Genomic DNA, 26,719 nt, shown 5'->3' with positions numbered 1-26,719 from the left:
GCTGGGTGGCTCCGTGGATGGAGCCAGGCCTGCAGAGGGAGGTCCTGGGTTCCAATGTGGCCTCCGGCACTTCCCAGCTGGGTGACCCTGGGCCAGTCCCTTGAGCCCCATGGCCCAGCCCCGACTGCCCTTCTGCCTTGGATCTGACACCCAGTACTGCTTCCAAGATGGAAGGTGAGGGTCACACGTAAAAGCCAGGCCTCACATAGGCAGCGTCCCCTGAGAGGGCACACAGATCTGGAGGAGCAGAGCGAGCGGCCGACGGACTATCCCACAGTGGGCGCAGTGGGGAGCCCCTTTGGCTAGAAGGGAGGCTTCAAGATATTCCGCAGCTATGTGGCTCAGTGGACAAAGCACAGGAAATGAGTTCAAATCTACCTCCTACACTCATTAAGGCTGTCCGCCCGTTAGGCTTTGGCCCCATTGGCTTTCAGTCCTGAGACATGGGGACTGCGGCCGGCACGCGAAGCCTCTCCGGCCTTCCTTGAGGGTCAGGAGAGAGATGCGTCCCGGACCCTGGGAGGGGTCAGCGGGCACCGAGAAGGCCCAGTTCAATCTCTCCTGCCACGATCTCTAGCGTCCTCGGGGAAGGCCGGGCGCATTGGCGATAAGGAGGCCGAGGCGGCCAAGGTCTTTGCTCCAGATGGCCGCCTGCTTGCTGCCAGAGGCCGCTCCGCTGTGAACAGCAGGACCCAAAGAGGCGCCAGCTGGGAGAAAGGCCAACGAGGCTGGGCTCCTCCTCCAGGACCAGCTTCTGGCCGGTGTCAGGGGCCTTCTCAGCCCTGCTCCAGGCTGGACGAGGAGATCTCCTTCATCCTGTGGCAATCCTCTCCCTCCTGGGCTCTCTGCCCCCTCGGGCCTGACCAGCTCCCTCCCGGCCAAGCCCTTCTGGCTTCCCTCCCTGCTAACAGGGTGCTGCTCCGAGGGAGGGAATCCACGGGGCTGAGGCAGGGTTTCCATTGGGCAGTAGGGCCCAGTCCTCGGTTTTTCCAACCACAACACGAAGGGGTCCCCTTGACTTTGCGAATCCTCCAGCTGTCCTGCCCAAGTCTTTGCTTTCTCCTCTAGCCCAGCAGAGGCAGGGAAAAGAGGACTCAGCTCCGCCCCCTGGCCGGAGGCAGGCTTACAAACTACAATCCCCACAAGCCTCTGCGAGACGGGCTCTCGGGGCGACAGAAGCGGGCGCACGTCGCGATGTGCGACGGGAGCTGTAGTCCGCGCGCAGGCGCATGGGCCGCCCGGGAGGCGACGGCGCCCCCGCACCAAGATGGCGGCGTCCCGCCGCGCCCTCCTCGTTCTCTTCCCGTTGGGGTCGCGGGGCCGGGGGGCCGGGCGTTAGCGGTGAGCGGGCCCTGGGGGCCGGGGGACTGCGGGGCGTCCACTTCAGGAGGGCAGGGGCAGGGCCTAGACATTTCCGCCTCCATTCTGCCGGCGGGGAAACTGAGGCCCAGGAAGGGGGCGTGAGGCGACTCCTGGTCTGGGGTCTCCACCAGAGGACGATGCGGGACCTGGACCTGGATCCGGGGACCTCTCCCTGGAGCCGCAAGGGCCTCCTTTTTAGGCGGGGAAACTGAGGCCGGGCAGGGATTGGAACCCAGCTCCGAGGTCCGCCCCTTCCTCCATCCCGGGGGCGGGCCCGGCCTGGTCACGTGGTCTGGGCGGGCGGGGCTTCTAGGTCCTCTGGGTCCTGAGGAGGAGGCCCCGCCCCTCCCCCAGGGCGGTCCCGGGAGTTATCAGAAAGTGAAACGTAGTTACCCTGATTGTAGCTCTCCAGCTTCTGGACTCCCGCTGGCACCCTCCCCCCACCTTGGCTGGATCCCCCCAGAGAAGCAGAAGCGGGACTAGAATCCAGGCCCAGACCAGGCAGTGGGCAGCTCGTGCTTGCCCTCCTGGAGACTGTAGTCTAATGGGGAGACCCCAAGTGAAGCACAGGGAGCGGGGAAGGGGCTGAGGCTGAAGGGAAGGGCCCCTCCGGCTGGGGCAGAGGAGGCTGCCCAGGTAGGAAGGGGCCGGGACGGGGGGCAGTAGGGAGCCCCGGTCAGCAGGCCCCGAGGGGCACGGAGGGCGGGAAGTGAGCCCAGACCTCCACCGTGGGGACATCGAGGCTGGCCGGGGCTGCAGAGATCCGTGAGGGGAGGGAGGGGACCATTTCCCCACTTTACGGTTGGGGTCGCCAAGGCCTCCAGGGGAAGGACTCTGAGAGTTCAAATCCATCCTCAAACCCCTCCCAGCTGGCTGGCCCTGGCCCTTTCCTGCCTCTGGCCTCATCTGTGAAATGGGATCGCAGGTCTGTGCACCCATTACTGTTGGGAGCACCACCAATGTCTCTTGGAATCACCAGCCCTTGTCTAGGGAGTCGGTGCCAGAGGTGGAACTTGCACTCAGGCCCTTCTGACCCTTGGACCCTCCTCCTTAGGCCCCCCCCCAATGGACAGCAGATGAACGTTGTCTAGTCTGGGGGGAGGGCAGTGGGGGGCCCCTTCCTCCCCAGGGTCTGAGGGCCCTTAGGGCAGAGCTGGTCAGTGATGGAGGCCCAGCTGTGGCCTTGGCCAAGTCCTTTGCCTTTGCTTCGTCATTTGGAAAGTGCAGTGGTGGCCCTCTGGGTCCGAGAGCTTCTGGGACGGAGGGCCCCTCTTCTGCCACAGGGCTCCAGCCTGGCGAGGGCCCAGACCTCAAGGAGGGGGAGTGTAGGGATGGCTTGGCCGCTGGAACCCGGCCGCCCGAGCTCACACGGGGCTTGAGAAGCAGAAGGAGGATTTGGACTCGGGGCCCCTCCTAGAATGCCAAGCCTGAAGTCAGGAAGATGCTCCTTCCCGAGTTCGGATCTGGCCTCAGACACCTCCTAGCTGTGGGGCTCTGGGCAAGCCCCTTTCCCCCCATTGCCTTAGTTTTCTAATCCGTACAGTGAGCCAGAGGGGGTAAACTGCTCTAGTGTCTCTGCTGAGAAAACCCCAGCTGGGGTCCCAAAGACTCAGCTGAGACGGAAGCAACCCACCGGCAACAGCCACCCACTTGCTCCCCCTCCTCCTGGGGCACCCCAAATGCCAGCCTGGGGCTTCCTAGTGAGGGGCACCCAGAGAAGCAGACTCGTGCTTCCCCTGCAGCCACGGGAATGGCAAATGCTCCCTTCTAGGGGGTGGGCTGGGCCCAGTCTGTGTGGTCAGGGGTCTCTCCTGTTCTTCAAGGGCAGCCTCGGGCCTTCAGGATGTTTGGGGACCTGTTTGAGGAAGATTTCCCCTCCATCTCCGAGAGCCGCTGGGAGAGAGGGAGGAAATCCAAGGCCCTGCACCCTGAGCCCTCCCCACCCCGGGGCCTCACCCGCCTGTGCGGCCTCCAGAACCAGGGGGGCACCTGTTACCTCAACTCCCTGCTGCAGACGCTGCACTTCACCCCCGAGTTCCGAGGTAGGTGGCTTCCCTGGTGGCAGCCCTTTATTCTTGGGGCTCTGCAGCCTGCATAAGGGGAGCTCCGACTTCCAGGCCTGTCTCTGACGGGCACTGAGGCTGGACCCGAAGGTGGCCCCTAGCCGGCCACCTCCGAGCTCTCATTGAGTCTCCAAGGGCCACAGGGGGGGTTCAGGACCAACAGCATTTTGGGTGATCCTTGTAGAGCAGCCTGAAGGCTTCTGGGTAGAGTGGACTGTCTGGTGTCTGGGCAGCCTTCAGAGCATGTCTGACCTCAGACGGAATACCAAGGCAGGGAGGGGGTGTCCCTGCTGCTGTTGGGAGTGTTTCTGTAACCCCAAAATGAGAGTATGGAGGCTGGTGCTCCCTCTCTCCCTCTCAGTCTCCCTCTGTCTCTCTGTCTCTCTCTCCCTCTCTGTCTCTCTCTCTGTCTCTCTCTGTCTCTCTCTCCCTCTCTGTCTCTCTCTCTCTCTTGGTCTCTGTCTCTGTCTCTGTCTCTCTCTATCTCTCTCTCTGTCTCTCTCTCCCTCTCAGTCTCCCTCTGTCTCTCTGTCTCTCTGTCTCTCTCTCCCTCCCTCCCTCTCTGTCTCTCTCTCTCTCTTTCTCTCTCTCTGTCTCTGTCTCTCTCTGTCTCTCTCTCCCTCTCTGTCTCTCTCTCTTGGTCTCTGTCTCTGTCTCTCTCTCTCTCTCTCTATCTCTCTCTCTGTCTCTCTCTCTCTCCCTCTCAGTCTTCCTCTGTCTCCCTCTGTCTCTCTCTCTCTCTCTCTCTGTCTCTCTCCGTCTCTCCCTCTCTGTCTCTCTCTCTCTCTCTGTCTCTGTCTCTCTCTGTGTCTCTCTCCCTCTCTCTCCCTCTCTGTCTCTCTCTCTGTCTCTGTCTCTCTCTGTCTCTCTCTGTGTGTCTCTCTCTCTGTCTCTCCCTCTCTGTCTCTCTCTCCCTCTCCGTCTCTGTCTCTCTCTCTGTCTGTCTCTGTCTCTCTCTCTCCCTCTGTCTCTCTCTCTCTCTGTTTCTCTCTGTCTCTCTCTCCCTCTCTGTCTCTCTCTCTCTGTCTCTGTCTCTCTCTGTCTCTGTCTCTCTCTGTCTCTGTCTCTCTCTGTCTCTCTCTCTCTGTGTCTCTCTCTCTGTCTCTCCCTCTCTGTCTCTCTCTCCCTCTCCGTCTCTGTCTCTCTCTCTGTCTCTCTCTGTCTCTCTCTCTCCCTGTTTCTCTCTGTCTCTCTCTCCCTCTCTGTCTCTCTCTCTCTGTCTCTGTCTCTGTCTCTCTCTGTCTCTGTCTCTCTCTGTGTCTCTCTCCCTCTCTCTCCCTCTCTGTCTCTCTCTCTGTCTCTCTCTCTCTCTGTCTCTCTCTCTGTGTCTCTCTCACTCTGTCTCTCCCTCTCTGTCTCTCTCTCGCTCTCCGTCTCTGTCTCTCTCTCTGTCTGTCTCTGTCTCTGTCTCTCTCCCTCTCTCTCTGTCTATCTCTCTGTCTCTCTCTCTCTCCCTCTGTCTCTCTCTGTCTCTGTCTCTCAGTTTTAGGATTAGTGTCTACATTTTTTCCCTTGATGCTTCCAATCCAGTGAGGAAGGGGTAGCGGGAACATGATTTTTGCCATTTTAAAGACAAAGAAGCTAAGTAGAAAGAGACTTGGCCAAAGACCTTTGTCCTGGGGGGGGGGGGGGGGGATGGCTAGACACCCTGCAGCACTGTCTGTGGTCCTGGAGACCTCCTTGGGTGGTCTCTGATGGGAGGATGCTAGAAGGTGGCTCTGCTTGTGGCCGGGAGGGGCTGGACTCCGGGAGGGGGATCTCTTCTCCGATTCTCGAGGTGATACAGTGGCGTCCTTTTTTGCGCTGTCTCTCTGCTCCCCCCCAGTGGGGTCAGGAAGCTCTGAGTTCCAGTTCAGCCTCAGACAGTTCTAGCCGTATGAACCTAGAGCAAGTCACTTGGCCTCCTCCCCTGTCAGAGGAGCCTGGTCCGGTCCTCTCCTGGGTGCTTGGTCGTGAGGGCCACCGGAGAAGGAGCTGAGGGGCGGACTGCTCTCTTGAGGTGCCTCTGGGTTCTGCCGAGGAAGCCCCGGGGAGCACAGACAGGTGGACGCGACCGGACGGCCCTCATCTGGACGAACTCCTCCCCAGTCAGCAGCAGGCACGGGCCCGTCCCAAGGGCTCACCGCAGGCTGGAAAAGCCGTCAGAGGACCCATGTTGTAGGGCCCATCTTGCTGCTGCTCAGTTATCATGTGCCTGAGCAAGTCCTCTCCTCCCAGGTCCCTCCTGGGGGCCTGGATCTTAAGCTGGAGGGGCCCGGAGGGGCTGCCGGGGTTCCACCTGGAGCCCTGGGATGCCCCCTCCCCCCCGAGGGATTCTCTTCTCGCGAGGCGGAGGAGATGGAGAGGAGAGCCCTTCCTGGCTGGCGCTGGCTCCGCTGCTCCCCTTGCCCTTCCGCAGGCCGCCCGCAGGCTCTGGCTGCCTCAGCTTTGTCCTGGCTCCTTGGCCCATGGAGGCAGGGACAGGGAGACCCGGTCCAACATGACCCGCCTTTCCTGTGTGCCTTTGCTTTGTAGAAGCTCTGTTTGCTCTGGATCCCGAAGAGCTTGGATCTTTGGAGGACAAGGACGACCCCGATGCCAAGGTACCCGAGGCACACGTTTAGGGAGCAGCTCGTGGGAAAGTGCTCGGGGGGTCTCACAGGACCCCAAGCTCAGCATGGAACAGGGCAGCCTCCAAAGCTCCTGTCGCTGTAGGCAGTGTCCGGGCTTTGGGTGGCCACAGCCTGACCATCGCCTGAGCTGCCTGGACGGGTTCCGAGCCGATTTCCTCTTGGACCCGCCAGGACATCCGTGAGGGCAGCCGGGCCCCTTTGCAGCCCCCAAATGGCTCTCCGGGTTACGGACACCCTCACCCTGCCCCGGTGGGCAAAGGCACGTCTTTATTCCTGACGTTTGCGCCTCTGATGCCAGCCGAGCCCTCAGTTTGGGCCTCCATCGCTATAAGGAGCTCCTGGTGGAGGAGGGAACTCTGTGCCGCTCTGCCAACTGTAGGCGGTCAGAACTGGAGTGCGTCGGTGCTCTGGCCCCTGCTATAGGCCCCCTTCTGGGGAGAGCCCAGCAGGAACACTTCCTGGCTCGCAGGAACCAAGGAAGGCCCCCATGACTGCGAGAAACCTCGTTAACTAAGCCCAGCTTTCACTCCTGCCAGCATCCCTGACCCCTGCCGGGGTCTGCACGCACCCCCAAAGCTGTCCCAGGTTTACTGGCTTCACAAGTCAATGGCACCGAGGCAGCGATCGACCTTTGGCTGGCCCTGGGGGGATGGCCTTCCCCTGCTTTGGCCTGCCTCGGTCCTGGGCCAGCGTAAATGCAGACGGTCCTCAGAGGCCGGCAAACCCAACTTCTCAGGTCCTTTAGATGAGGAAACTGAGGCCCAGGGAGGGAAAAGACTGTGCTCAGGCCCCGTGGCTCTCCGGGCAGCTCTTGGAGAGCAGAGGCACAATTCTGGCCCATATGTGTTTGATGAGTGCTGTTAGGGCCCTGTTTCCTTCCACGTGGTGCTAGAATGACTGGTCTTTGGGGGCCAAAGGTGGAGCCCGGAGAGGCTCATCCTTCCCCACTGCCGGGTGCGTTTGGTCCTGATTCCACGAGAGTCCTGATTCCCAGGCTCTGCTCTCTGGCTTCGAATCCCTTCTGAAGCCCCCGAGTTCAGCTCCAGCTCTTCAGAGATGAGGAAACGGAGGTCTGGGGAGGGTGACGGCTGCCTCACCAGGGCCTTGGTGTAAACTGACCAGAGTTATGCGGCTTTGCAGAGCTCAGGCTCAGTTTTACGTGCGACCCCTCAGATTTTCCTCTGACCCTCCATGTTCCCAGGGAAGGGAGGGAGGCAGCCCTGGCTCCTGGGCCAACGTTGAGGAGGCCTTTTGCCAGTCCCCCACCTATCTGGGGCCTAAGGGGAGGAATGTATCTGTCCTCTGTCCAGGTGCGGATCATCCCTTTGCAGCTACAGCGGCTGTTTACTCAGCTGCTGCTCTCAGACCAGCAGGCGGCGTCCACCACCGACCTCACCGACAGCTTTGGCTGGAGCAACAGTGAGGTAGGCTTCCGGCGCTCTAGGGGCAGCGTGTCAGGAAAGGGTCTGGCAGGACATCTTTGGCTTGTCCCCAGAGAGTTATGTGCGCCTCCCCTTCTGGGACCGATGTGGGCATGAGTGGGAGGAGGGAAGGGGCTCAGAAGAAATAATGGCCAGGCCAGGCTGGTCCTGACCCAGCTCTCTAAAGGCAACCTTGAAGGGGGGTGGGGCGTAATGTGGACAGGCAGCCTGATGCCACTTTCAATAGCTCCTAGGGACCGGGTTCGAGGCCACCTGGGCAACTCTGGGCAAGGCTCTGGGCCTCTCAGTTCTCCCTGGGCCTTGTCCCTGGAGCCTAGAGGGCCAGCATGGCCTAGGACCTGGGGCTTTGTGTCCTAGGCTGCTGGCTACTTGGGAAAGTCCCTTCTCTTTGCCTTCTCTTTCCTCATGAGTGAAGTGGGAGGACTGGCCAAGCAAATCCAAAGCACAGAGCTTGTCCTCCCGTCAGAGCCTGGGGTGCAACGGGCCTGGGGTGGCTTTGGTATATTTCTTTTTCTTTTTACTGCCTACTTGGGAAGAAGCCGAGGAACTCTAGACAGCGTCTTTGGGGCATCCTCCTGTGCAGTCTGTTGAGCCCAGGGAAGGGTTGGGATGCTGACTAGCCTGCGATCTCCCTGAACTCGGGACTCCCAGATGAGGACGCTGCCTCTGCCGGTCTGTGCCATGTGGCGTTTCAGAGATTGCCCAGAGCCCCAGCGTCAGGGCAGGCCTGAATTCGGCTGATGTCCAGCTTTCCGACCATCACACTTCACCTCCCCTTCCTCAGGGAGAAGCTTAATGATGGCAGGGAAAGCCACGGCGACCCTTCCACAGAGTCCCCGGTGCCAGCTCCTCCTCCCGTCCTTCCCCAGCTCTCTGGCCAGCTGGAAAATCACTTTTAAAGTGATTTTCCTTGTCACACAGCCCATGACAGCCCCAAGGATCTGCTGCCCGAGTCCTTTCCCCCCCATATCAGCCAGGCCATGCTCTCTGTTGTGACAAGGAAATCACTTTAAAAGACTGATATATATTAATTTAAGGTCGCCAAGGAATTCAGCTATGTAATTCCTAAATGAAAACTCAAGTCAGCAGTCAACCTTTTATGGAGTTTAATTACAAACAGGAGGAAGAAAGGTATTAGAGAGAGAGAGAGAGAAAGGGGAGAGAAGGGAATAGGGCTTAAGGCTTAAATACCTCTTCTGTTTAGGCTGGGCCAAAAGGCCCAAGCCCTTAGATAGCTGAGGCAAAGAAAAGAGATCAGTCCCTATCACTTACGTGACCAAAAGGGAGAAACAGTCTCAGGGGCCTCCACCTCCAGCTTCCTTCAGAGCAAGCTTCTCAGAGCACAACCTCTCCAACCAACCACCTTCGTCCTCAGACCCCGCTATCTTTAAGGAAACCATCCAAGTTCCCTCCCCTCAGTTCTCACATCTACCAATCACTGTCCATGTCTGTGCCAATGGTGGCTCTAGCTTAACCCAAGACCGCCCAGAGGTCTGTGGCTTTGCACATGTCTGTTGAAGGTCATATTCTCAAATAATTAAATCTTGATCCTTTGCTACAGTCCTTCCTAAATCCTGTTAACCTGAGTAGGGTGGAGATTAGAATAATTAAATTTTGATCTATGCTGCAGCCCTTCCTAAATCCTGTTAGGACTGAGTAGGGTGGAGATTGTAATTTCCAAGACGTGGTTCTGTCATTCCAAGTATCTCTATTGTATCAATTCTAAAATCAATCATGACTCAAAGAACTTCCTGTTCTATGCTTAAACATAGGTCAAAGCCCTTTCCATTGTTTAGCAAAAGGTTTTTGTCCTAAAGTAATCTTAAGAAGGGAGGAGGAGGAACCTCCCTTGCCAATGGGGTTCACATTCCAATGGTGAAATTTCCAACATTCACAAGTCTAAGAAATTTTAAGGTTTGCACTGTGCTTGCTCTCTTGCCCACTGCGGACTCCAGCTCTTACCACTGTCAAGTCTCCTCTGCCTTTGCCCCTCCTCTGCTGGGAGGCCCTTCTAGGCAGGAAGTGCCTTGTGTAATTCCCTGCCTACTCTCCGTTATCTTGCTGATCCCAGATGTTGGTTCATTAAAACGGGTCTCCAAGGCCCTCTCCTGCTTGTTGATTCCAGTTGATTGGTTCATTAAAGCAGGTCCCTTGAGACCCTCTTCTGCATTCAGATCCCAGTTGATTGGTTCATTAAAGCAGGTCCTTTGAGACCCTCTCCTGCATGTTGATCCCAGATGATTGGTTCATTAAAGCCGGTCCCCAAAGCCTTGGCCTGCCTATACTTTGCTAGTTTCTTGCTGGTTGGTTTTAAGAGTCAAGTAGGAAAGTTGCAATTCTTTCTCATTTTCCTCGGATTCCCACTTGTCTATCACTCAGGCTCACCTTCCTACTTGGTCCCTGTATGACCAGCATTTGCCCGGTCTGGGTGTGAGGTGGGTGCTGTGGGTGCGAGGCGCCCGTTCTCTGGGACCTTCCTTTCTGCAGGAGATGAGACAGCATGATGTACAAGAGCTGAACCGGATTCTCTTTAGCGCACTGGAGAGCTCACTGGTGGGCACCTCTGGCCACGACCTCATCCAGCAGCTCTACCATGGGACCGTGGTCAACCACATCATGTGCAGGGAGTGCGAGAATGTCAGCGAGAGGCAGGTGGGCCAGGACGTTTGGGGGTGGGAATTGTGGGGCCCAGGGGCACAGCCGGGGCACCCCCTCAAGGTCGCCAGCCCTGTCCATACAAGGAAGGGCAAAGGCAGGAGTGAGTGGGTTCTCTGTCATCCTGTCTGGGGAAGCCGAAGCCCCAAGGCCCATCGGCAGCCAGGGGCCAGGGGGGGGAAGCCTGGAGGACCTCTGCAGGCCCTTCCTGACTGGATGACCCCAGAGGAGCAGCCTCAGTTTCCCGCTTTCTCCATTGGGGGGCTCTTTCCAGGCCGTCCGTGAGGCCATTTGGGGTGGGCTGGTCATGAGCTCCTTGCACTGGGGGGCCGGGGGAGGAGGGAGTGGCTGGCCATCCATGTTGCTGCTCCGGCCCCTTGAGTCCACGGACTTGGGCGTCTGGGTCGGGCAGCACGAGTGGACTCTGTCCTTCCCCGGGCTGCAGGAGGACTTCCTGGACTTGACAGTGGCTGTCAAGGACCTGTCTGGCCTTGAGGAGGCCCTTTGGAGCATGTATGTGGAAGAGGAATTCTTCGATGGAGAGAACCTGTACCACTGTGGAGCCTGCAACAAGCTCGTCAGTGCCGTCAAGGTGAGGGAGGGAGCATCCCCCAGTGGTGATCGCCACTTTACAGATGGGGAGACTGAGGCCCAGTCTGGGGAATGGCCTTTGGCTTCCTCGGGCTTTCTGTGGCCAAGCTGCACTGGGCACGTGGTCTCTGCCAGTCCTTTGGGAGTGCCCAGGATGCCCTCTGGCATGTTGGCATGCCTAGGCTTCTCAAGGGCTGGCTCCTCACCAGGCTCACAAGCACAGCTTAATGCCCGACTTCCCTGGCTTGGTCCGTGGTCCCTGCTTGGCCTCAGTTGTCTCTGAAAAGTGGGAGGGCTGGGATCGTGGCCCGGGATTCTCCCTGCCCCGTGCGGCCTCGGAGAGACCCCGAGTGTCAGCCGGGAGGGGAGCTGTGGGCAGTGAGAGTGGACAGATGGGGCCGGAGGCTTCTGTGGGGTGGCCCCTTTCTCAGAGCTGGCTTTGTCTCCGCAGTCGGCCCAGTTGCGGAAGCTGCCCCCTTTTCTGACGATTTCGCTGCTCAGATTTAATTTTGATTTTGCCAAGTGTGAGCGCTACAAGGAGACGGGCGCCTACACATTCCCTCTGCAGATGGACCTGAAGCCCTTCTGTGAGCAGGTTGGCACGCTCTCTCTGCCCCTCCCCTCGGGGCTGTCCCTGGGGGCTGTGTCCCCCGGTGATCCCCCACCCCTGGTCACTGATGAGTTGGGCAACCATTGGCCCAAATGCCTTGCTTAGGCCCTCGGATTCCTCCTGGGGGCAAACCAACCAACCCCAAACCCCAGGTGGGTGATGGATCAGGAGGCCTTACAGGGTGAAGTGAGTGCTTTTAGCATTTACTTCAGAGACCCCACAGCAGCCCCGAAATGCCCCTCATGGAATGGCAGTCTTCTTCCCTTTGAATGTAGGCAGGTAAGTAATCCTTCCTGAGCTTGAAGAGGGAAAGGCCTGGAGTGCAAATCCTGCCAAGGCTACTCTTCCTGGCTGGGTGACCCTGGCCTTCACCTGTGTGTGTGCCTCAGCTTCCTCATCTGTAAAATGGACACCACAATGACACTTCCCCACAGGGATAGTGAGAGGGTCCAGAGCCTAGCTAAAGGGCACCCTCCTTGGTGAGCTGGGTCTTGTGCTCTTTCCACATTTGGTGGGTGGGATTTGGCTCTTACCACAGCCACGTTTCCTGGGGTCCCTGCCTTTGTGGCAGGAAATGGGTCATGAGCAGGGACATTCCCTGGCCTTGGCCTTTGGATTTTGGGGGGGGTTAGAGAGTTTTGCTCACCAGAGGAAACTCTGCCCTCCTTTGAATTCTGAGTCCTTCGCCCTCCGCCGTCCACATCCTCCTCATTGCTTTCAACCAAATTCACATCCAACAAGAGCTTTCCCTGTAAAACAGAACTTTCTAGAAACTCCGTGGGCAGGGAGAGAGAGAAGTGGACAGGATTTCAGATTGAGGGCCAGCCGGCCTGGGAGTGGTGGACGAGGCAGCACTGGCCAGCGTAGGGGCTCTTTGCCTGGGGCTCCATGAATTTGGATGGAAAAAGTTGTCCTCCCGGCTAACTGGACGTACATGACAGGGCCTCTCCAGCCAGCGGATCAGGTTTTTCTGGGAAAGTCCGTAGATCCCACCAGATGGCCCAGGGAGCCGCTGTCCGTGGTCAGGCCAGGCTGGGCACGAGCCACTCTCCTTCCCCCTTCTCATTTCCAGGGGAAGAAAAGGCAGAACTTTGTGAAGTCTGGTCAGGGTGCATGTAGGGGGCATCCGCCCGGGGGAGGTCAGGGGGCCGATGACCCCATCCCTGGCTCTGAGCTCGGGAAAGGCCCACAGACAGACAGACCTGGGTGAGTCCGTTAGGGCCTGTGACTGGCTGGACGTTCGGAAAGGAACCACACGGGACTCGCGTTCAGGTTAGCCTGGGCTGCGGAGCCGCTCTGATCCCCATTTTACACACAAGGTGTCTGAGGCACACAAGGGGAGTGGCTTGCTCAGGCAATTCAGCCAGTCAGCATCGGGGCTGAATTTGAGCCTGCATCTTCTGCCTCTGGGCCCGGCGCACCCACTGGCGGCCTAGAAGCAGCCTGGGCTGGCAGGCCGCCAGCTGTGCCAGATTCATCCGCTGTCGGTTTTGTAGTGATGGGTTGAAGTTTCTCTTGAAGGGACTTCGCCTCGCTACGGAGCAGCAGCCCCTTGTGAGGACTCCTGGGGTTCTGGGCTGTCCCCCCATGCTCCTGGTCTTACCAGCGACCGCTGACACGTTTTCCTTCTTTTCCTTTTAGAGTGAGTTGGATGACTCAGAGTATGTGTATGACCTCTTCTCTGTTATTATACACAAAGGTGGCTGCTATGGAGGACATTATCATGTGTATATTAAAGATGTTGACCAGTTGGGAAACTGGTACTTGGAGGTGAGCGTGCGCGCCGGCCTGATGGGCTGCTTCTGGAGGGGGCTCGGGCCCTCATGGGGTGCAGACCAAGCCTGAGGGTGCTCTGGGGCCCGTGGAAGTCAGATTCCATTCCTGGCGAGGCAGCTCCTGCCACAGCTGAGACAGTTCCTTGAGGAAGAGAAGGAAGCAGAGGCAGGAAGTGGCTCAGGGCGAGCAGAGTCATGAGGACCACAAGGCTCCCATCCTCCTGGGGGCACCTGGAGGATCTCCCCGATTTGCCGAGCCAAAGCTGAGCATCCCCCTTCCTGCTCTGGCTGGGCTGCTCTTCTCCACCCTCACTGACTCTGTCCTTGTTGCCTCCTCCAGGAAGCCTCTGGCTGGACGTGGGGGCTGTGGTCAGGGCTACAGGGGCTTTCATGTTTTCCTCTGCTCCACATGCTGCCTGCTCTCTTTGGGGGCCTGTTTTTCTTTCCTGCCGTGGAGTCCCCTCCTCCTTGGCCTTGTCACCCACACTCCTGGAGCTCTCTTTTCTTTACCTGGACACCAAGGAGGTCCCCAGCTTTGATGGCCGGTCTTTTCTGGATGCGGGGCTTTTGTATCTGCCCCCCTCCCTCCCCATGGGGTGGGCCTGGTGATGAAAGTAGTTTGTGTGGAATGGGAAGCCATTCACAAACCCCTTGCTCTCACGTAGGCCCTGAGCTACGTGATGGGGGTACAAATGCAGACACGGGAGCCAGTTCTTGTCTCCGTAGAGCTTCCATTCTGGAGTGATGGGCAGGGACAGGTGGTCTGGTGGCATTGATCTGATTGTTGTTTTTAGAGCCAGGGTAGGAAATGGGGAGGGTGGGGGCAAGAAGGGCTCTTATGAGGATGACTGGCCAATGAGGAAAACCAACCTTGGCCAATGAGGATGACCCCAACTGACCAAGGAGGGCACCTGTGATGGATGAGGATGACTCCAGCTGATGAGAGTGACTCTGACCCATGATGACTGATGAGGACAACCAACCATGACTATTAGGATGGCCATGACCAAAGAGGATGATCATTATTGATGAGGGTGATCATGATTGATGAGGACGATCAACCATGTTAGGATGGCCGTGACCAATAAGGACAGCCCTGACTGAGGAGGAGCCCCACTCCTTCATTTTATGGAACTCCAAAGCTGGCTCCATGGGCAGCCCTTTCCCTGCTGCCTCTTGTAATCACATGGCTTCCCCCCAGCTGCAGTCCAGCTCCCCTTTCAAACACTTCTGCTGCCTCAAATAGAGTTCCCTGTGAATGGAAAGGTTTGGTGTCACTGCAGAGGGGTGGACTGGATGGATGGATGGATGGATGGATGGGCCTTATTGTCCCATGGCACCTCTAGAGATTAGGGGATGGCGATCCTGAGATTCTTTTTGAGGACACGTAGAAGTGATGGTCTCTGTTGGAAGCTACCCTGTTGCGGATGAGTCACTTTGATTCCAGACTTGAGTTCTTAGGACCCAGTCAATCAGAAGCAGCCCTGCCCAACAGCTAGATCTGGTTTGGATAAATATGGCTTTCCCTGTAGGAAGTAGAAACAGCCCCTGCTAATGGGGGCAGGAGTGGGGGGAGATAGCTCCAGGCTACTTGGGAGAGTGGCTGGGCGGATGACATGCAGAGAAGATGGTATGGCGCTGGCTCTAGGTAGGGGTGGCCTTCTCCATCCAAAAGTATCCCATGAGCCAACAGAAAAGCTTGACCTTCTCAAGCTGGAAGAGGTGAGCACATTTCCTCTTGAGCCCTCTGAAGGGAGGGCAAACCAGAAGGTGGCACACAGGGCAAATGCCTGGGGATTGCAGAGGTGGGGGGTCAGGTTTCCCTGATAGGATTGGATGGGGTTCCAGGAACTGATAGCACCTGGGAGCTCTGCCATGTTCTTCTCCTTCTGTGCTTTGTGGCCCCGGAGGACTGGTTTCCCCTAGCTTTCCACTCATAAGCCCTCTGACTTGAACTGACTTTGGACAAAGAGGGTGGTAATCTTTTCCCCACACCTTGGTCCATCCTTAGATGTCATCAGACTGAGAGCCAGGACTGAACCTGGGAGAGTCAGTAGGGGTGAATCGAGGCCTCTGGAGTCCTTTCCTCCTCAGCTATCCCATCTAATCAGCCTTCAGGCTGTGAAAAGTCAGTGGTGATCAGGAGAGAAGGGTTTAGAAGGATGATCGTTGTCTTTATATGAAACACTTACTCTGTGCCAGGCCTTGTGCCAAGCACTAGAGATAGAGAGAGACAAGAGACCATCCTTACCCTTCAGGAGCTCCTAGGCCAATATGTACCGCCATGCTCTAGGCAGGCTAACTGGGGTGGAGGGCAGGATCTCCTGATAGCACAGCCTGCCCAGGAGGCCTGGGACCTCTTACCTTATGCCTCTGCAGGCTCCTGGGCTAGTGCTGTGTCTTCTCAGTTCATCAGTGGGCAGTGCCGGGGGCTGGTTGAAAAGCAAGAGCAAACACACAGTGACCGGCCATGGTAGGCCCCCTCTTTACTTGGATCTCGCATTGGCCTTTGGTTACAGTTTCGCTTTGGGTCTTCCACTTGGAGAGACGACCTCTTTCTTGGGAAAGTAAAAAGAGAGCTTGGGGCCTTCATGAAACAGCTGAGCTCAGTGCTCTTTCTTGTCCGCTGCCCTTGAAACCTTGGGAAGGCCCTCATCCAACCCATGGGGTCTTTGGTGTCTCCTGATGGAGACCGTGTCGGCCCCATTGACCAGGCTGTCTTTGCTTTGACCAGGAAGATGAGTCTGAGTCGGTTGTAAAGGCCAAGAGTTTCAAAGACCTTCCAACTATTCAAGAAACCGACAATCCATTAGCTGTTCTCAAAAACATCTTATCACAGGTATGTGTGTTGGGCCTTGAACCCTTCCTCCTCTCCCCAGGAGGCTGGGCTTCACGAGGGTCCGTCTCCCTTCCCGCCTTTGGACAGCAGGCATGCCGAAAGAATGAGAATAGTCAACAGAATAGACCGCTCTGTCTGAGCAGAGCTGCGTGGGACTGGCAGGAGGAAGGAGGGACAAGGGAGAGAGTGGGTCGGCCGGGGTGGATGCTCTCCAGATGCCAGGCCGGCGGGGATTGGGTCAGCAGGGAGAGAGAGCAGCCACTTGGGCCTCTTGTCAGCCCAGGAAGAGATGTGATGAGGACCCACAGACCTGGAGTGTACCCCCAGCGTCGGGGCCCTGGGGCCAGGGAGGGGTGAGCTGGGATGGAGCTGGGGGCCCTGCCCACTCCGGGCAGTTGTCGGTGAAGGGCCTGGAGGGCACCTCCCTGTGGGCACGACAGATGGCACTGAATGCGGTGCCTTCCTGCCTCACACCTTGCATCTTTGGCCTTCCTGTTCTTGCCCGATTCTTTTTGCCCCTTTGATTGTTCTGATGTCTTTTGCCTTTCCTTCTGAAGGAGGAAAATCACTTAATTCCTGTGGACCAGCTGGGTCAGAAGCTTTTGGCAAGCATAGAAATATCTTGGAACAAGAAGTTTCGGAAAGAGTACGGCCCCCTGCTGAAGGTAAGACCACCCCACGTGCCCCAGGGACTTCCCCAAGGCCTCGGGTTGGGGTGCGTTGGCCCTGCCATCAGAACCAGAGGGAGTTAGCATAGAACCTGCACCTTCCTCAGCCCTAATGTCCGGCCTTGCTTGCTGTCCTGAAGAGAAGCTTGCTTTCATGAGCCACACAGGGTAGCCCGGGCTCCCTTCTCTTTACCCCCAGCAGTGGCCAGAGGGCACAGGCCGCAGCCTGGTTTCCATCTTCTTCACACCCTTTCTTGCCCGTTAGGCCGGGTGAATTGGGATTCCGTGATTAAATTCTGCCCTGGTCGAGGCCTGAGCTTGGCCCTGGGCTACTTTGGGTACAGTAATAATGTAATGACCAAGCGTGCCTTCGCCCCCTCGGTCACTGGTCCTGATGAGGCTCTGATGACACTGTCCGTCAAGGCCCTGGGCGGCCCCTGCCGAGGGGGGCGGTTGGGGAGGGCGTTCCAGGCCACGCTTCATTGGCGTTTGGATTTCTTGCTTCCCTTTCAGTTTTTGCAGGCCCACTCGGATGTGTTTCTCCTTAGCTCTAACCCCAGCAAGGTCTGTCTGAGAGAGGCCAGCCCTTCTCAGCCCTCTCCGGCTGAGCTCAAGCAGCCCAGCCCCGAGGACCCTTTCCAGGACCAGGCTCCCCCGTCGTCTGAAGCAGAGCCTGCAGGGGATCCCCAGTTGGAGGTCCGAATCGAGGGCCCTCAGTGGTTTGATTTAAATGACTCCCAAGTGGAGCCCATCCAGGAGGCGGACATTGAGAAGCAGTTCCAGGGAAAAGAAAGTGCCTACATGCTGTTTTATCGAAAGACCCAGCTGCAAAGACCTCCAGAAGGTAGGCCCACGGCTAGCTCTCTTGGCCTCTGTCCAAGCAGGCTGCATTAGACACCCATCGGGATCGCCCTTCTTTGAACGCAGCCTCGGGAACAGCTCCAGGAGAGGGTCCGAACAGGGCCACGGGGCAGTAGGGAAGGGCCTTTGCGGAGTGCCCCACTGTGTGCCAAGCTCTGTGCCAGGCTCTGGAGACAAGCAGGGCACAGGCGCAGAGGTCTGGAGCTGGTCATTGCCCAGTAACCAAGTGGGTTCAGTGCTGGGGTTGCTGTTTAAGGTTCTTTCCAGACCTGCCCTTCAGTTGTCCAGAGGGGTCCCAGGTGGGAGACTCCTCCTCCTGGGGCACGTTGGGGCAGCTAGTGGTCAGAGTGCCCAGTCAGGAAGACCTGAGTCACACTGACTCGCGGGGGACCCAGGGGCTGTCAGCCTCAGTTTCCTCCTCTGTAAAGTCGTAGCACCTCCCTCCCAGGATGGTTGTGAGGGTCCCGTCCTGTCTCTCTCAGCTCAGCTCCTCAGGGCCCTCCTTCAGCAGCAGATGGTCCAGGAGTGTGAGCCTGTGCTAGGGGAGGGCAGATCCCACACCAAAAGGTGGTGAGATTAGAACATGGGTCAGGACAAAAGCAAAGACCCGTGAGTGCGAGGCGTCATGGGCCTCTGGATTGAGGATGATCTTCGTCTCAGGAATTTGAAGTTTCAGTAGTCCTTGGCCTGTTTTCCTTCCTCCCGCCTCCCCTCTTGTGAGTAATACTGTAGGTTTGCCCACTGTGAGCTGGGGAAGTGGCCTGGGCTTTTGCCGGTTTCTTTTTTAAAAAATATGGTGTGTTTTCCCCTAATTGCACGTAAACCCCTTTTAAAAATAACATTCAGTTTTAAAGGATATTTTGAGTTTCTAGTCATGAGACAGTAAGCAGTCTGATAGACTGTACCTGTGCAATTGTGGAAAACATTTTTCTGTATTAGTCATTTGTGCAAGAGATCTCAAACACAAAAGTAGGAAAAAAGAAGAAAGAACATGAAACGGTGTATTTCAGTCTACATTCAGCCCCCCCCCCCCAGTTCTTTCTGGGAGGGCAGATGCCATTTGTCATCCTGAGTCTCTGGGAGTGCCTCGGATCACTGCATTGCTGAGAATAACCGGGTCGTTCACAGGTGCTCATCACGAAATGTGACTCACTGTGAGCGGTGTTCTGGTTCTGCTCACTTCACTTTGCATCCGTTCACGGAGGTCCCCCCAGGTCCCCCTGGTCATTAGCCCAGTGGTATTCCATTGCAGGCATCCCCCACAACTGGTTCAGCCGTTCTCCAGGAGATGGAGACCCCCTCAATTCCCACCAAATGAGCTGCTGCTATAATATTTTTGTACAAACAGGGCCTTTCCCCTTTTTGGATCTCTTTGGGACACAGACCTAGTGGCCTGCCATTCTCTTTTAGGGAGAGAGACCCAGTGCAGAACCAACATTTGAGGCTTGCTTTCTGGTCTCCGCTTGTCCCCTCTCCAAGGGATGAAGTAGGTAGTTAGGATTTAGGGGTCCCTGTCCTCTCCCCCATCGAATGGAAGCTTCTTAGGGCCAGGGCTGGGTTTTTTGTCTTTGTGTCTTCATTGTCTAGCGGAGTGTCAGGGTCATAGTGGGAGCTTAATAAACATGTATCTGTCACTCAGTGAAGGAGGAGATTGAGGACTGGTTCAGTTGGGAAATGTTCTTGTACCCAAGGCTGAACGTGCCTCTTTGAGGGGTTATTGGCCCTTGCTGAGATTCGGGGGGAGGGGGATGACAGAAGAAGACTTGAGGTGGCAGAGAGCTGGCAGTGACTGAACGTGGGCATGGCAAGCTCAGGTGCCTCAGAGGCACAGTGAGGGATGTCTTCAAGGCAGATGCCAAGGGCCTGGTGGACCCGTATGAAGGAATCAGATGTGGCCGCTGAGCTGCCTGTACTGTGACTAAAGATGGCCCCATACGGAGACCTTGTACCCGGGGAGCAGATCCTGATTAGTGTGAGCCCCAAAGCCACGAGTCCAGCTCTGGGAACTGGCTGTGGGCTGGGGTCAGCATCATGAACCTGCTTGCCTTTGACCTCAGGTTAATGAAAGCTTTTGTTTGCAGCTCAGGCCAACCCACGCTATAAGGTTCCGAGTCACCTGCTATGGGAAACAGAACTGGCCAACAGGGAACTACAAAAAAAGAGGTGAGTCCATTGGTAGGTTGTGGACTTTCCAAAAGGTGAGGTGGACAGTCTGGGCTGGGTTCTGCTCAGTTCGAGGGTGGTGGCCTTGGGGAAGAGCACCCCCTTTTGCTTTGGCCTGGTCAGTCCAAAAGCTGCCTTCGAGGGGCCTTTTGACATTGTTCTGGATCCTTCCCAAGGCCTGTGAGAGCCAGGTGGACTGTGTACCTGCTGAAGAGAGTTTTGGGGGGCAGAGATACTCTTGCCATTATGGTAGATTCTGTTTGAGGGTCTGAAAAGTATTGATTCCTTTTTTGCTTGTGATGCTTTCCAGGGCAGACTATGATTCTGAGGTCAATAATTTAACTCTCCATCTCCACCTGAGCTCTTGCTATGAGTTTTCTAATGGCGCTCTGCACCCCACTTCCTATAGAACAGAAAGTTATACGTTGGACTTGACCATTGATAAAAGGAAAACTTTAAGTGATCTTCGGTTGTCTGTATTTCAGGTGAGGTACCTTGGGATGGACTCGAGCCTGGTTGACAAGGGAGGCCAGATTGCTGATGGCTGCTCCTCCTGTTTCAGACTTGGGGCTGGGGAGGGCCATGAGCTGTGTGGGGAGAAGCACCTCAGGCTACCCTGTAGCGCTTGGGATTTCACTCAATAAATAGAGTGAGGCCATTTTCCAAGGGTAGCATCATTAATTCTTAATAGGGGCATATGATCTCTTAATAAAGGATTGGTCAATCATGCTTGCCTGTGCATGGAAAGATGCCAACTTTTATACCAAGGGTGTCTTCCTTCTGATTAGCCTGGATGGTCATCCTTTGGACCTCTCCTGGCAGTCTGATTGGAGGATTTGTTAATGAGGAGGTGGGCTCATGACTTCATGGAGGCCTGGAGGGAAAGATTTTGCTTAGGTGTGTGGATCCATACATCTTCCCCTACAGCCAGGGAGATGTGGCCCACCTGCCCTTCTCTGTACTCTGAGGAATAGAACGTCAGTGAGTTCACGAGAGCCAGCTTCCTCTAGCAGTTGATCCAGAGTTGTCCTAGTCATGCTTTCAGTGGCACTTTCTCCTCTCGCAGATCTGATCACCCCAGTTCTAGATGACATGTTTAGCAGGCAGAGGGGTATATGCTTTTAAATGTCTTAGAGAGTATGGATCCTTGTGTATAGATAAAGGAGGAGCAGATGCATCTGACCACCTTTAACCAAAGACAAAGGCCTCAGCCCAGTGAGTGCCTTGGGGGCTAGCAGTAAATTACCTTTGCTTGACCTTAATTTGAGAAAATAAATGGATTCACATAGAACTATTGCTAAATACATAATACAATTGGACATTAGTTTTCCTCAACCCTGAGCCTCTAGGATGGCTTCCTTCTCTCAGCCTGTATGTACCCTCCAGCCCATTCTTATGAGACTGGAACAATCTCAGTCAGTGTTTTCTTGCTTTGAGAGTGAAGATTAACTTGGGCTCATGTTATCTCTTAGGTCTATTTCATTGGTGATAATTTTCTACTGCCAAAATCAGGTGGTGATTAAATGGAAGCACTGGACTTAACGTAGTTTTAAGTGATCAAGGGCTTTGGAGAAGTAGGGCACTTGGCTTGTGTGTGAATCACACAGAAGAGATAAATTTTATTTTAATCACTTTTTCAATTAATATGTCTTTGAAGGGCAGCCTTGGAGGCAGGAAACTCCAGTTTTAAGTCTTGCCTCTGACACATTTGAGCCAGGTAATCCTCTACTTCTTAGGGACTTTTGAAGATCAATGTCTCAGGGAAATTACAGAGAGAATGCATTGACCAAGTAGGTTTTCCCACTGGCAATTCCCCTTCCCAGAGGAATCCTAGGTTTAGGCAAAAAAGAAGTTTTCATCGTTGTTTTCAGCAATATCTCTCGAAATTTGCAGGATTGTGGTACCATAAAATTAGACCTGGAAGGAAGCTTACGGTTCATCTGGTTCAACTCTTTTAATTTATAAGGGGGGAAACTGAGTCACAGAGGTGGGAAGTGACTTGCCCACAGTCATGTAGGTAGTGAGTGACAGAGCCGGGGATTCAGTTCCAGGGCCTCCAACTCCAAAGACAGCATACATCATATTGCCACCAGGCTGCTGTCATGATAAAAATGAGTATTTAGAAATACCTTGTCTTTTTTTTAGATGGAAAAAACATGGTTATTTGTTAAAAATGAGAAATGATGCTTTTCATTTGTTACTCAGAAGAAAATGTCTTTTTCAAGGTTAGATGCCATTTGCCCAGGGCTAGTCAGGCTCTAGCTTAGCTCCTTGCTAGTTCTGAGACCTTTGGAAAATCCATAGGCATCACCTTTTGAACCCAGTGCTCATTGGTAAACTGTCCTCCCCTCTAGGGTGGTCTCTTTGTTCTGAACCAGCCATGGTCAGGAAAATGGGGAGGAGTCCTATTTTTCTGGGCCCCACACCTAACCCTAAAAGGCAGCCAGCCACCTCTGAGTGAGCCTCTCTCCCTAGGAGCCCCAGAGGTTTATGAAGCAGGCCTCCAGTCACTGCCCAAGAAGACTCTGGGTTCTCATTTCAACTGTGTTCTCTCAGTGAAGCCTGGAAATGTGTCTGGCTTCTGACTTTGTGCAGTGCTCTCTTCCTTTACCTCCAGCTCCTGGAATTCTGGGAAGGAGATCTGGTGCTCAGCCTTGCAAAGCTCGTGCCTGCCGGACTCCATGTTTGCCAGACCCTCGAAGGTAGGCCTGGTGCTACAGTAGCCGCCCCTTGTCCTCCTTCACTGGCAGTGACATGGCACTCCTGGGCCTTGAGTTGGCTCTCCAGCCTCTGCCTGTCTGCCCCTACCCCTTAGATGCCTAAAAGGAGTTTGCTCTTGGGGGCTGGAGATGGGCTGAGCTCAGGAAGGGCACAGAAATCGTCGTACGGTTTCTGAAAGGTGACTGCCTTCACTTGGCTTGGAAGAGTCAGATAAGACCTTCCGAGGCCGCCTCCTGCCAGTGAGGCAGCCCTTGGCTCCTGACTGCAGCTGCCCTTCTCTCCCTGCCACTTTGTGGGTTGGGAAAGTGGAGCCTTTGCCTGTTGAGGCCACTTGGTTAAACAACAACAAAACAACCACCATTAAAGATGAAATACAAACACGGAACGATCCTTGGCTTCTAGTAGCCTCCAACATTGCACGAGCCGCAGTTTGGAAGGGTCACGCAAATACCTTTTTGGCTTATATGCTGAGAGATGTTGCTCATCTCCCTCCTCTCTGGCCCTAATCTTGTGGCAGAGCTGAGAGCCAGATGCAGACTTCCCTGTGTGCTTCCTTTGGAAAGTAGGCCAGTGGCCACAGGGCACACGTGGGATCTTCCTTCCCTGCCCCTTGCCCCTGAGCTTAAGGATGGGGAGCCCGAGACCTAAGGAGGTGAGCTGGGCTGGGAGCTCACGTCTTCTGCCTCTAAGCCCACAGTAGTTTCCATGGCCTCGTGCTGCCTGCCATCGTTACTCTTTTTTTTCTATCTCATTACGCTCTCCTCAAGCCCTGCTGACTATGGAATCCAGCAGTAAATCCACTTTGTGGCAGTAGTCTCAGGGATTCTGAGTTAAGCCTGGTGGCCACCAAACGTCGAGGGAGGATGGGTCTGACTGTCTTTGGGCAGTCCTCAGTGAGAGTGCTCCCTCTGTGCAGGGCCATTTCAACCACCAAAACCCTCTCTGCCAGAGCTGTGTCCCATTGGGGAGCTCTCCACGGTTCAGAATCAGCCCTGGAATTCTTGGACACTACATTGGCAGCTCATCAGACAGAAATTGTTCTGAGACAGAAACATGGCTTAAGCCCTAATTCGGAGTTGGTTATGTTCTCCCTTGGGGGAAAATAAGCTTATATTCAATTGCCTTTGTCTTTCAAAAGTATCCTTACTTAGCTTCCACTTGAGTTTAAAATGCTTTGAAAAGTGCTGTGCACATAGATGAGGGGGACATTGTTTTCGATGACGGTGATGAATGGTTTCACTGGTAATCCCATCTTTGTAGGAGATGAACTGACATTGCATGAAATTGAAATGACCGATGGGGAAGACATCTTTGTGTGGAATGGGATGGAGGTAAAAAAATACTTCCGGAAATCTTTATTATCATTTAAAACTTTTAATATAATTGCAATAAGATAATCTGCTAACAGTATAAAGAATGGTTCTGGTATTCAAGAAGAATTAGGAGTTAGGAAACTGGGAAAAGATTGAGGGAATCCTGGCCACAGTACTGTTATCGACTTGCGTCGAGCGCCATTGTTCTAACTAGTCTTTCAAAGCTGGCATTTGAAGATGATATGAATGAATAATTCTGTTTTGGGATGGCGACTTTGCATTTGTTGAGCTCGTCCAAGAATTGGGGGACATAGTGTTTCTGGAAATGCCAGTTTGTTCATCAGGGCTTTCTGGAGCACCTTCTTAGTTCCTATCCCTGTATTGGGGTGTGTGCAAGCCCCCAGAGAAGCCCAAGACCCAGTCTTACTTGCCTAGAAGGAGCTTAACATCTCAATGGGGAGATAAACCAATTGGAGGGGCTTCAGTCACAACATCTCGCAGCAGATAATTGCAGGCCAAAGTGATTGGTACAAGCAGTAAGTGGATGTAATTGGGTGTTTAGAGTAAGGCCAGTGATTGAGGAAACCACACATGGGATTGGAGCTGGACCTTCACAGGTGGAATGGGTTTAAGTAGTGGAGAATCAGCTGGGCATTCAGGCTAAGGCCACGATCTGACCAAAGTTTTTCAGAGGGGGTGAGTGGAAGAGCTTTGGGAGACGACCTGCTAAGGGGGCTAGTTTCTGTTGGGTTGAGGCAGAATGGAAGGTTGGGAAGGCCATTGAAAAATCACAGATCGATGAGTTTGGGCTCAGTCCAGCAGGCAGAGGGGAGGCTCTGAAAGCTTATGGGCAGGGAATTGAAGTGAGCAAGGAGGAACTTAGGAAGGATGATCACCCACAGAATCTGGGATGAATTGAAGGGGAGATTGACTGCATGTTGGGCTTTTATTGCCTTCCTCCTCCTAGAAGGGACCAGATGAGAGTGAAAAGGAAAGGATGGGTATGAGAGAGATGCTTAAGGAATGATCTGTTGGTCTGTCATTATTCCAGAGACAACTGAGTAACATTTTCATTGTTTAGGAATAATTTGAGACTGTTAAAACTCCCAAACTTTGACTGTATTTGACTTGATTTTGACCAGTTAGGATCTGACTATCCTTCTTCTTGATACTGTTTCACAGGTTGGTGGCATCAGGATTCCTACGGGCAATGACACCATTCCCATCCTTTTGAATATCCTTCAGCTGACAGATAACAATGATGAAGAAAAGATGCAGCCATTTGTAGAAACTTGTCACGTGTTTCCCTCTAATGCCAAAGTGGGGACCATCTTCACAGCCCTAGCATTCCCTGTTGGCATCATCCTGTTGAACACTACATGTTCTCGAGCTATCCAGTTAGAGAACTGGACAGTCATTCCCAAGGAGAACTTGGAAAAGACCTTCAAAGAGCAAGGCCTCAAAGATGGCAATTCCTTGTTGATCTTGGACTCCAGCAGCTACAACCAAAGGTAACTACTGCCTGGGTCACTAGCAGGTGAACCACTGCCTGTTACAGGGCCGTAAGTCTCCAGCACTCTCATGAATGACAGGCCTTGGTTTTCGAGATGGTCATTGGTTCTCAGTGGCTCTTGGGCACGGGCATGTTGAGCAAGGATACAGCATTACCGTGGAGTAGACTGTGAAGCAAATTTCTCTAATGGTAGATCTGTTTTTCCACGACAAAATTGGGGATGTGTTCCCATAGCAACCAGTCCCTCAGTGAAATGTGTGAAAAGACCCACTGGCCTGGCCCCTCAGGGACTGCTACATTGTGGTGCCTTCAGTCCTCATCCTTCTGCCGGGACCTTTGGGTCTGGGATGTAGTACTTGTCTCCTAGTCCCCTCCATAAAATGAGATGTGCCCTTCCCCGGACATCACTGAACTTTTCTGACATTGGATTCTGTGGCCCAGGTTCTGTCTGCCCTTGGTTAGATCAGGGAGTTTGGAGTTCAGAACAGTACTTTTCCCTCAACTGGAGGAAGTCCGTATTACTTCTCAGAAACTTCAGTCCAGTGGACCCAGGGGACTTCAGGAGTCCTTCCTTACCTAGTGCTGAGGAGATAGGCTGGCAGTGCAGCCATCAATAGAGCGTTTGAGCTTTCCGAGTAAGACGCTTCCTTTGTCTTTGGGCATTTTGACGTAAGAGAAGAGTCTGATTTGATATTGTAACTATACAGCAGCCACTCTTTGCCTGGGGCCAGCCGTGAAGCCAAGACAGATTCAGGGCTGGCCTTTGGTCCTGTGTGGTTCCTTCTACTTCCACATTGAAGGAGGTGGCAGGGGGAAAAGGGGGCAAAGGTATGAAATATCACTGGTTTTAGACCACTGATAAACAGTTGATAAATCTTAACTATAGAGACCCCAAAGACGTTCTGTTTAAAGAAGTGGATTACCTTAATACTGATATTCTTAAAATAACTAACCATTGGATAGCTCTTGTGTTTTTATTTCTCCTGAGTTTCCCCCTGAATTCTCTTTCCTCTTTCCCAGAGAGCCATCCCATAAAACAGGAATTTTAAAAATTTAACTTAATTTAATTTAATTTTTAAAAAAACCTTTTAATTCCTGTCTCAGTAGTATTTTAAGACAGAAGAGCAAGGGGTAGGCAAACAGGGCTAAGTGACTTGTCTAGGGTCATATTGCTAAGAAGTGTCTCAGGACAGATTTGAACTCAAGTCTCTCCACTTTCTCTTACACAACTCTACTCATTATCCTTTCTGTGACCTTCACTCCCTTGACCTCTTGCTTGTCTCCTATGCTATCTACCTGTTGCCAGCCACTTACTTTTGTTCCCATCTTGACTCCTTGGTGAACCAGTATAATTCTTTTTTTTTTAAGTTTTTAAACATTATTTTATTTGGTCATTTTCATACATTATTCATTGGAAATAGAGATCATTTTCTTTTCCTCCCCCCCTCCCGCCACCCCTTCCCTAGCCGACGTGCAATTCCATTGGGTATCACATGTGTCCTCGATTCAAACTCATTTCCATGTTATTGGT

General features: G+C 54.3%; 1 protein-coding gene across 3 annotated transcripts in view; it reads left to right on the top strand.

Moving 5' to 3' along the window:
• The first annotated feature begins 1,189 nt into the window (after nucleotides 1–1,189).
• USP40 (ubiquitin specific peptidase 40) overlaps nucleotides 1,190–26,719 on the top strand; it is a 60,197-nt gene continuing 34,667 nt past the window's right edge. Inside the window, exons 1-16 of one of the 3 annotated variants that reach the window (XM_056820133.1) lie at nucleotides 1,190–1,341; nucleotides 3,186–3,404; nucleotides 5,940–6,007; nucleotides 7,348–7,461; nucleotides 9,967–10,131; nucleotides 10,580–10,726; nucleotides 11,177–11,320; nucleotides 12,977–13,105; nucleotides 15,845–15,949; nucleotides 16,507–16,614; nucleotides 17,131–17,461; nucleotides 19,560–19,641; nucleotides 19,952–20,126; nucleotides 22,259–22,343; nucleotides 23,623–23,693; nucleotides 24,858–25,186. In XM_056820133.1, coding sequence (XP_056676111.1) covers nucleotides 1,230–1,341; nucleotides 3,186–3,404; nucleotides 5,940–6,007; nucleotides 7,348–7,461; nucleotides 9,967–10,131; nucleotides 10,580–10,726; nucleotides 11,177–11,320; nucleotides 12,977–13,105; nucleotides 15,845–15,949; nucleotides 16,507–16,614; nucleotides 17,131–17,461; nucleotides 19,560–19,641; nucleotides 19,952–20,126; nucleotides 22,259–22,343; nucleotides 23,623–23,693; nucleotides 24,858–25,186 — 2,384 coding nt within the window. In that variant the 5' untranslated portion in view covers nucleotides 1,190–1,229. Of the gene's footprint in view, nucleotides 1,342–1,399; nucleotides 1,999–3,185; nucleotides 3,405–5,939; nucleotides 6,008–7,347; nucleotides 7,462–9,966; nucleotides 10,132–10,579; nucleotides 10,727–11,176; nucleotides 11,321–12,976; nucleotides 13,106–15,844; nucleotides 15,950–16,506; nucleotides 16,615–17,130; nucleotides 17,462–19,559; nucleotides 19,642–19,951; nucleotides 20,127–22,258; nucleotides 22,344–23,622; nucleotides 23,694–24,857; nucleotides 25,187–26,719 lie in introns of those variants that run through there. The other 2 variants (XM_056820132.1, XM_056820134.1) reach the window with 2 other exon arrangements.

The sequence above is a fragment of the Monodelphis domestica genome, chromosome 2 (genome assembly GCF_027887165.1).
Source record: "Monodelphis domestica isolate mMonDom1 chromosome 2, mMonDom1.pri, whole genome shotgun sequence".
In the NCBI taxonomy this organism is placed as follows: domain Eukaryota; kingdom Metazoa; phylum Chordata; class Mammalia; order Didelphimorphia; family Didelphidae; genus Monodelphis; species Monodelphis domestica.
Note: the sequence above shows the minus strand (reverse complement) of the source record. Positions and strands in the feature narration are given on the sequence as shown.